At 31.0% G+C, this 10232-nt stretch overlaps 1 protein-coding gene across 2 annotated transcripts; it reads left to right on the forward strand.

The window, feature by feature from the left end:
* The first annotated feature begins 7651 nt into the window (after positions 1-7651).
* LOC101267838 (uncharacterized) lies at positions 7652-9835 on the forward strand. Of its 2 annotated transcripts, none has more exons than XM_004228974.5 (4): positions 7652-7921; positions 8324-8897; positions 9065-9203; positions 9288-9835. In XM_004228974.5, the coding sequence occupies exons 1-4, from the start codon at positions 7856-7858 to the stop codon at positions 9346-9348; spliced, it is 840 nt and encodes a 279-aa protein (XP_004229022.1). In that variant the 5' UTR covers positions 7652-7855; the 3' UTR covers positions 9349-9835. The 2 variants fall into 2 exon arrangements, with proteins under 2 accessions (XP_004229022.1, XP_069154163.1); XM_069298062.1 differs by having other exon boundaries at positions 7783-7921; positions 8298-8897.
* The last annotated feature ends 397 nt before the right edge of the window (positions 9836-10232 follow it).

Genomic DNA, 10232 nt, shown 5'->3' on the forward strand with positions numbered 1-10232 from the left:
AGTTTTGATGCACCGTGATTGGGTTCAAGTACCATAGAATTATGGCGTAACATGCCTTATATGGGTAAGACATTGAGTTTGAGCCAATGCACCATACCGATGATAAAATGATGACTAAGAAAAATAATATATTTTTGATGAAATGTCTTGAAATTCATCATATTGAATTTGCTCCATTCCTTGAAAAGAATGTGATAGCAACATGTGATAACTCTGAAATCCGCCTGTTGACTTGCTCCATTCAATCATATGAATGTGGTAGAAGTGAATGATTAGTCTGAAAGATGACAAATAATTAATGATATGAATAAGGGCGTGGAGGGACATAATTATAATAGTCATCATTGTAATAATGATAAAAGGAAGAACACTGTGAGTTCTTCAAATAGTCCTTCAAAATGTGAAGACAATTTTTATTATCAAAATGGTATGAAAGGTCATTAGACTTGTCAATGTTGTCAACCCAATAATTTGACAAGTTTATAAATCCTCTATCATGATACAAGAAGATAAAGTGATAGTACACTTAATCTTTCAAAGTGATATTGAGGTGTGTCATGGAAATATGATGAAGTCATGACAATGTGTATATAATGCAAATTTACGAAATATATATAAATAGTTAGTCCATTCCTTGAAGAGAATGTGACTTGTGATGAGTATCATGAATGCTCGACCATTCTATAAGAGAATGGGTCCAGATGTGATAAAATCATTATGGGTTGGATATATGCCACAACTCACCTCTATGGAAGGTTTGAGAAAAAAATGATACATGTTACTTCTCATCTCTACAGGAGATTTGAGAGAAATAAATTTTATTTGACAGAAATGGCTAATTGTATTGTACGTTTTATACGTCACTATGGTATGAACTATCAAAAGGGCAAAAGAAAGAAATAATTCTTGCCTATAAGGGTTGTGGTCATTATTGTGTGGCAATACAAATTTGTCATTGGTTGTGTACCTATGGTACAACAAAAGTAAAGCAAGAAAGACGTCTTGCTCGTAATGATTTGACCATGACAATAATAATATAATTTCCTCCTTGAAGGAGATGCTCACCATAGGGATGGTGTCATGCAATATGTGATAGTACACAAAATTAATTGCAAGCTCTAACGAGTTGTGCTATTATCAGAGGAATAATATTGGAGTTGTAGTAAGTCTCAAAAGAATCTTTTTAAGTTTTGGATGAATTGAAAATAAATATTGAGACTATAAATCACTACAATCGAAGAGGGTTATAAATATTTATGTAAAAGATTACTCCACTTTTTCTCTTGTTTGTTGCACACAAACGTGGGCATGCTGATGAAATCACATGCGAAAGTAAATTATAAGTGTACTAAAATAAAGATCAATTGGCATGACTGATTGACCATTCTGATTAAATGTGATGCAAACGTGATTGAGAATTCAGGTGATTTATATGATGAAGAAATAAAGATTCTTCAAGAATTCTCTTGTATTACTTGTTCTCTTGATAAAATGATCATTGTACCAGCTAAGGTTGGGATTGTAATCCCCTAAAATTTTTGGAACATATAAAAGGGTGAATATGGGCCCGTTCACCTGTCATGTGGATCATTTACAACTATATGATTGATGCATCTATGCGATGGTCACGTGTATTTTGTTGTCAACTTACAAATTGGTTTTTGTAAGGTTGTTTGCTCGAATTGTTAAAATTAAGAGCACAGTTCCAAAATATAAAATTATATTGATAATGCTGGTTGATTTAGCAGAAATTGTATGCCTCCAATTATAGCTAAATCATGGTTATGAGAACAAAACTCCCAAATAAGATTTGGTATGAGATAATTTTATATAACATGTAGCAACACATGTATGCATCAAACCAATAAGGTTTTCCCATTAAAAATGGTTCAGGGTTAGGAACCATATAATTTTCATCTAAAATGTTGAATGTGCGGTTATGATTTTAATTGCTCAACCACGCACAAAGATGAACTTCCAAATAAAGTTGGAATGAATGTTAGATTTTCTAACATTAGGGGGAGAGATGATTGACAGCTAAAAACTATGTGTGAGGTTAATTATAAATTATCTAGATCCTCGTTAAATAAATATGTGACTTAAAGTTCAAGGGATAATTCATTTGCATAATGTTGCAAATCAGTTGCCAGATGAATGCACTGACCCCATGATATAATTCAGCTGCAAATGCTCCAATGTGAAGTCCTTGAAGAACAGAGTCTATGATATGCCGGAAGCGTAATAGACCAATCGATTCCTAATATAAAATTCCTTGAAGAAGGAAGGAGCAAATGATCAATATGGTCATGATAATGAGGCAAGTGCTATAAAGGAGCACATTGACATAACACTTCATAAAATCTTGAAAAAGGTTCAGGTATCTGAAATAATGAAAAATGAAGAGATCTCGATAAGTTATGTCTTGTTGGAATCGATATCAAATAACCGTCGATGGTATCTTTCATATGAGGTAGCGCTTAATGATATAAATTGTGACGAGGATCTTGAATTCAAATCTGTCATATAGTGTGGACAGATAAATGGTTGTCCAAGTAAAATGCACAATTTAAGTATATTTTGTTTCACTTAGAAAAGTGACATTTTGGACTGATAGTCCATAATTCAAGGTATAATGTCAGTGGAGTACAAATAAATTATTATACGATAGTATAACTATAAGATATCAAATATGGTTTGTTCCTTGGGGCATAAAGGTTTATCGCAAAAATCCTGACATTATTGGAGATGTTTTCTCCTTTGTTGGATGCAATGAGGTTTGTTTTGATCTGGCAACATATGAAAACTTGAATGCATGTAATGAATAATTGTAATGTCTAGCTAGACAATGAAGGTTATATGAAAATCCTTGAAACAATCGAGGTGTCTGAAGCATATAAGAGTTTGAAAGAAACTTTTTCAATAAAGTTTCAAGAATTCTTATATGGAATGAAATAGTCAAGGAAGAAAAAGGGTACAAAAGAATGACCCTATTGTCCTTGTATTTTTATGAAAAGGTCTTGGTAAGACAAAATTTTGTCTTGATCTACAGATTGATAATTTGACAAATGAAATATTTGTCTAACAGTGAACATACACTGAAAATTTTTGATGCAATTTATATGGATAAATCGCATTCATTGAGTACCTCAATGATTATTAGATCACTTGACATAAATGATGATTCAGTTTGATCTCAAAAGAAAGATGAAGAGTTTCTTGGTGATGAAACTCTATCTTGGTGCAATCAGGGCACTAGTGCATCTTACTAACAATATTTGACCAGATATTTGTTTTGCACTAAATTTACTGGCAAGATTCAGTTTCTCCCCTATAAAAGGACATTAAAATGGTGTCTAGCACATGATTGAATATCCTCGAAGGACCATAGTTATGGGTTTATTCTATCCCAAGGAATCCAAGACAAAATTGATTGGTTACGCAGATGCAGAATATTTATCTGATCCGCATAAAGATCTATCTCAAGCACGCAATTTGTTTTCATGTGGAGGCACAATAATATCCTGGCGATCAATGAAGCGAACGTTGCTATGCAGAAATAAAAGTCCTCCATGAAGCAAGTCGAAAGAGCGTCTAGTTGAGATAAATGACACAGCATATTCAAGAAATGTGTGGTTTTTCTTTGAAAAAGAATATACCAACTACAATGTACGAAGATTGGAGACATCATCACAAGAAAGTAAGTGATGTTTTAATCAGGTGGAGTATAATACGCGTTGCTCTCTTTTTTCCTTGATCGAGGTTTTTTCCCACTGGATTTTCCTGACAAGGTTTTTTTTAATGAGGCAACAAATAGTGCATATCAAAAAATATGTGTACTCTTTTTTCTTCACTAGAATTTTTTCCCATAGGGTTTTTTTTTCTAGTAAGATTTTAACGAGGCACATTATCTATGGACATTCAAGGGGGAGTGTTATAAATTCATTGAATGAGTGGATAGTCCATAAGGTTGGTACATGAACAACCATCCATATTCATTAGGTTCATGAACCTTTTTGGATAAGAATGTATCTATTTATTATGGTACTTAATGTGGTGACTTTTGGAGTGATCTCTCAACCTATAAATAGGGTTGTTCATTCACTATTGTATGATATACAGATAAGACTTACATACACTTGCATATGAAGAAAATTCTTCTTCTTCTATCTACTTCTCTAGTCTTCTTCTCTTTATGATTATATTCTTATGAGCTTGATTTATAACAATTTTCTCTATTTTTAATTATTTGTTTAATTGACACATCTATTATGAAATTAATTATTATCGTAATAAATTTTAACATTTGGCCTATATTAATTATGAAATTAATGAACTAATAACTTTAAATTTTCAAGAAATTTTATCTTTTTAAAAATAATTAATTGAGAGTATAATACATAAAAAAAATTATCTTTTTTTAATTTGTCAAAATAAATAAATAATTATAAACAAACTATTTAAAAAAATCAAATAATTAGGGACAAAGAGATTAATTCTCTATTTTCTTCAACAGAATATTTTTGAATTAATTATGTATTAAATTTAATTGAAAAGACTTGTCATCTACCCTTGAACCTGTACACATTCTATGAACTTTCTTATTTACAAACAAACTTATTAAAACATTATTTTACTTTGAAATAATGTACGAGTACTCTTTCAATCTATGCCTGAAATCTCAGAGATACACTTATACTATATTAAGATTCTATTATTCCCCTAAATTTATTTTATTAATAATTTTCTATCCCTTTTCGATTTACGTGATAATATCTTGTGGCCCAATGTTGGTTGACTTTTTTTTCAAGATAGTGTCAGGTAGGTCGAAAAGGGGTAGAAAATTACTTATAAAATAAGCTCAGGGGTAATAGAACCTTAGTATAATATAAATGTGTCGCTGAAATTTCGGGAATAAATTAAGGAGGTACTTGTGCATTTTCCTTTTTACTTTTAATGTTGATTAGCTTAAATAAAATCTTTAAAATGCATATATTAAAAATTGAACATTATATATAATAAGAGAAAAACTCAATTAGGTCATGAAGTTTGAGAAAAAGTTCATCTATGTGGTCGTTAAAAGTTAGACTCATTAATATCATTTTCGTTTAAGAAAATTTTCATATATGTCATTATATATTGACTGTAAACAATTTTAATTTTGTGAAATCATTTTTACACGTGATGAATTATTATTATGTCATATCATTAATTAAGTCATTAAAAAAAAAGTAAAAATTCAATTATGTCATCGGATTTTGAGAAAAGACTCATTTATATTTTCTGTTAAAAATTTGACTCATCTATATCATTTCAATTAACAAATAATGACATGTATATATAAACCTTCTATCAAATAAAAATAATATAAATAAATCAAACTTTTAAATTATATAAGTTTTATCTCAAAATTCAATTACAGAAATGAAGGATAAATAATGGCCAAAATAAAATAAACTGTGCATATAATAAAAGAGGAGAATGATTATATTTCAAAATTGAGAAAAAAAATAATTTTTAAACCAAAATTGAAGGGTTTAAATAATTTTTACCCACAAGCTTAACTAATCTGTGACAATATGATATTGTGAACATCCACAATAATAAATGTATTTATGACAATATGATATTTTGTGTGTGTGGGGGGGGGGGGGTGGAGTGGTGGTTTGAGGAAAGATACATCTCCTTTGGAGATAAGGGTAGGTTTTCAAAGGACACCTAGCAACCCAACAAAGAGTTACATCATCACAAGGGACATCGTGGCTAACGACTAAATGGGCCAAACAAAATATATATTATGTTTGGGACCGACAGATATCTTTAATTTGTTTTGAATGCACTTTCTACGTGGTTCCTATTTTGATGTTTTGTGTAAGAATTTAATATCTTACACGTTTATGACAATTAATTTATACACTAAAGTTGGAAAATGAAGTAATAAATTAAAGGCCAAAAGAGGTCAACATGAATAAAACTAACTATGAATTTCATAAAGTAAGCTTAATCGCCGGCAATAATATGCTCAAATTATACTTGTGCATACGGCACCACCAACTTCAAACTTCTTAATTGCAAGCCAAAGATTGTTGTAGCAATATATTTTATTGGAGGATAGGGCATTGTGGGCTAACACCCTTGATCGGAGAGAGTTCGGCTTTAAAATAGATATTCTTTTAAAAAATATTTAAATATATTTTATTATTATGTATATTTTTGACTTTAGTCTTAAAGATAAAAAAAAAAGAAATTGATGAAGAAAAATAAAATTTATAATTTCAGAATTTCTATGATATACGATTTAGAAATTTTATTAAAAAACCCGATAAGAACTGATATGGAATGATCCTTTGAATTCCTTTTTGGTTATTAATTACTTATCATTTACTTCTTTAATTAGTGAAATAAGTTATAACCCTTCATTCCGCCTATTAAAAATGGTGAATATATATATTTGACGGATCATGATAAATATATTTGAATGCTAAAAAATGGTATAGAAAGTTGTAAAAAAAATTACCGTGAATTTTGTAAATAAAATTTAAAATAGTGAGATTTATATAATTTGCTCCTTTTTAAATGTTCAGATCAAAAGAAACCCTCCTTACAGATCAAAATGAACACTTCATCTATTTGTGAGCCAGTATGATAAACAAAATGTTCAGATCAAAAGAAACCCTCCTTACAGACCAAAATGAACACTTCATCTATTTGTGAGCCAAGTATGATAAACAAAGTTAACTTCCGTTTGTTCACCAAAACTCAAAAAATCTATATATTACAAAAACTTTAAAGAAAATGGGTGGACTACTAATTCTTTTTAATTATGGATTTGTTATTGTGCTAATTAATTGTCTTGATCTCTGTTTGGAAGATTTTGATTTAGTCTCCTATCTACGTGACTTTGCCACCCATGTGAGGTATGAATATGACAACATAACAACATAAACCTTCAATTTGAAGTTGCAACAATAGAAAAATGTTTGAAATCCCGCTGTTCTAATAAAGAAAAAAAGATATCTGTCATGTATTTTGTACTCGTTGATTAAAACATTTGGAATTTGACTCTACAAACTAACTACTTCTAAGAAACGTATTGATCCATTTATCTCAAGTACAATCCTACTTAAATAAGTGTGCGCTCAATTTTAATTTAAAAATAAATGATAAATTAATTTGATACCCGAAACTACACATCTCTTACATATTTATAGGAATTTAATGTTTATAATATACATATAGAAAAACAACTTTAATCATATTATTTTTCATTCAAATAATTCAGAATGAACCTTAGCCCAACCGATAGTATAGACTCCACTTATGCTTTTATTAAGTCCGTTGAAAGGAAAATGTTATGTTTTCTTTTTTGATAACTTATTAGTCTCAATTTTTATGTGATATATTGAGTGTACTAAATTAAAAGATATTATAGTATATATATATTCCACGGAATTTTTAATTTAAAAGTCATGAGAATGAAATTTATTTATTGAACTTTTTTAAAGTTGATCAGAAAAAGTGTCGGTGGAGATTGATGAAAAACAAGGAAAAAATGTTTTAACAGGCAGAATCTCACTTTCTCGGCTGGTGCAGTATGCTGTCAAATCAATAATCAAATGGTAACAAATATTGGACAAGTCTCTTTCCTCGTAACAAAACAATCATAAATTTATTAACGGTAAATAAAAAACAATAATTGAAAAAAATAAATAAAAATGAGTGTAGTAGTAGTTTGGATGTTAATTCCCACAGAAATTAAACAGCCTCGTGCGTTTAGCCTTACTTGTCGCATTCTCTCTCATATAATTCAATTTGAATATCAAAGCTCTGACATCGGCACTACTCATTTTATTAATAAATGATATATAGGTGCACTCCTCTTGATTCACATCTCCAATATCACTCTTCGGATCTGCCTCTAAAGGTAAAATCTTTATTTTCTCCCCCTTACTTTACTCATTTCAATTTACATATTTTGACTAAGCTTACAAGCACTTTCTACGCAGTTCTTCTTTCTCTTATGATTTTTCAAGTATATTTGATAATCTCATTTTCGAATATGAATATGAATAGGCTTATAACTTTGTTTATTTGAAATTGTGAAACTTTTGCGTCAAAAACGCGTAGATACCACCAAAATATGAACAATTTTATTTGAAATAGTAGAATTGAGCCGTTCATGATATATAGCTGCTTACTGAATCAATTGGAGTTGTTAATTTGACACAATTTTAGGGGCATTTTGTGTGTCTTATGAAAATAGGGGGAAGAAATTGATAATTCTGTTTTGTAAACTGAAGGGTTGTTTGATAAAATTTTCCTTCAGATCAGTATCCGGGGCAGATTGCAGAGTGGAGTTCTCATGGATCATACACCCTGTGATTTTGTGATTGATGTTGAGATGTGCAACAACACCATTGAAGAAGTAGCAACTACTCATACTAATTCCATTGATAAAGTAGGAAATAGATTTTTCAACAATATCTGTGATGAAGAACAACTTATTAGACCTGAAAATGGGTTTTGTATGATTAGCGATGTAAAGGATGACGATGAGCTTTCTCCGGAGAATGTAAAGGTGCTGGTAGACCATAAGGTTAAGGGATTAGTGGCTGAAAATGGCGTAGAGAAGAAAAATGTGAAAGATAAGCGTAAATCCGGTAGTGCTAAAAAGCCTCCTAGACCTCCAAGAGGAATATCTTTGGATGCTGCTGATCAGAAGCTTATTAAAGAGATCGCTGAACTCGCAATGATGAAACGTGTACGGATTGAGAGAATTAAGGCCTTGAAGAAAATGAAAGCAGCAAAAGCATCTTCGAATTCATCATCATCATCATCGACCAGCAGTGTCCTTGCCTTTCTCTTCACTGTCCTCTTCTTTCTCGTGCTGTGTTTTCAAGGTAATGATTTGACATTGCTTGTATCTTTCATATTTCAATTTGTGAGTGTAATTGTTTTAGAATCATGCTGGATAGAGTTAATTGCATCCGATATCATGTAAGCAATCAGATTTGTTTCCAACGAACCAATTATCTGATTATTTGGGACATTGCAAAATTGTTTGTAGGTATGTCCTCTGGAAGTTCCGCTGTGATTTCTCACGATTCCCCTCAACCAAGTGGATCAAGATCGAATAGCTTTATTATTCAACAATACAACTCTGATCTGTCTGCCAGAACTGCTACTAAAAGTGCTGGCTCACACAAGTATGTGCGACATTGTTTTGTCTATTTTAATCTGTTGATGATGATTGTATAGTGCTAAGTTTTGATTCAAATTTTATTTTGCAGTTTAGTAGGGCAGATTTCTGGATCAGATCCTAAGGGCAGCCCGAAAAGTGTAGCGAGTTGAAGTGTAGTGTGATTGCCGATTGGGGGTGAATTTTAGATTATACAAATATGAATAGGAACTGCCAACATGTCTATGATTTTGTGCAAGCTCTCTGAAGATCTGCAACATTTGTATACCTTGTACAGTGATATATGTTGTTTGGTGAGAGAATTAATTGTTTCTGCAGCATGCTAATTGATATATTGAGTGATAGTTTTCTTTAGGAACTACATTTGTGACAAAATAATGACTGTCTTTTACAATATAGGTAGGATATATATAGTTCACTGAAGAGAGATAGTTTTGCGGGACTTCTTAATTCCCTCGAATGGCGAATAGAGTAGAAGGTAAAAAGATCCTTTTAAGCGCTACTAAAGTCTTTTACATTATGCAGAGTACTGGGCCTAATCAGCGTCTTTTCTTCTTATCAGTTGGAATTTTGTACTTTAAAAAGTGTAATGTTGGTGAAATTGATAAGGAAATTAATTATTATGTGTTTGGCAACTAATTTCACTGATGTGTAACGTGTTTGAAAAAAAAAAAGTGCAAACTGGATCTTTCTCAGAGATCCACATAACCAGCTAGATCCCTGTTTTGACTTTCTTGATGCATTCACCCCGGAAATGGCGGCCAGATAGTAAACTTCATTTCTTGCCAACAATACAGAATACGCCTTCTTTTATTCTTCTGATTTCCTAAAGACTAAATGGCACGGGAGACTTTTATACGTGATTTGGATTATATACTAGCGTAAAAGGATAAATATACCCCAAATTAGTGTAAATGGTAGCAGGAACCCTTCTTCATATTTTGTAACGTTGGTGCCCCAATCATCCAAAAATTAAAGCATATATATATTCTTTATACTAATGAATATACATGTGTCATAATCTTATTTTCTAATT

Source organism: Solanum lycopersicum, chromosome 1, assembly GCF_036512215.1.
Source record: "Solanum lycopersicum chromosome 1, SLM_r2.1".
Taxonomy (NCBI): Eukaryota; Viridiplantae; Streptophyta; class Magnoliopsida; order Solanales; family Solanaceae; genus Solanum; species Solanum lycopersicum.

What these genes read in the sequence shown, in the direction of transcription:
- LOC101267838 (XM_004228974.5), top strand. Translation starts at nt 7,856, where the DNA reads ATGATATATAGGTGCACTCCTCTTGATTCACATCTCCAATATCACTCT. An exon ending in CTTCGGATCTGCCTCTAAAG is followed by an intron (nt 7,922 to 8,323) that starts GTAAAATCTTTA and finishes ATTTTCCTTCAG; the next exon opens with ATCAGTATCCGGGGCAGATT. An exon ending in AAAAGTGCTGGCTCACACAA is followed by an intron (nt 9,204 to 9,287) that starts GTATGTGCGACA and finishes TTTATTTTGCAG; the next exon opens with TTTAGTAGGGCAGATTTCTG.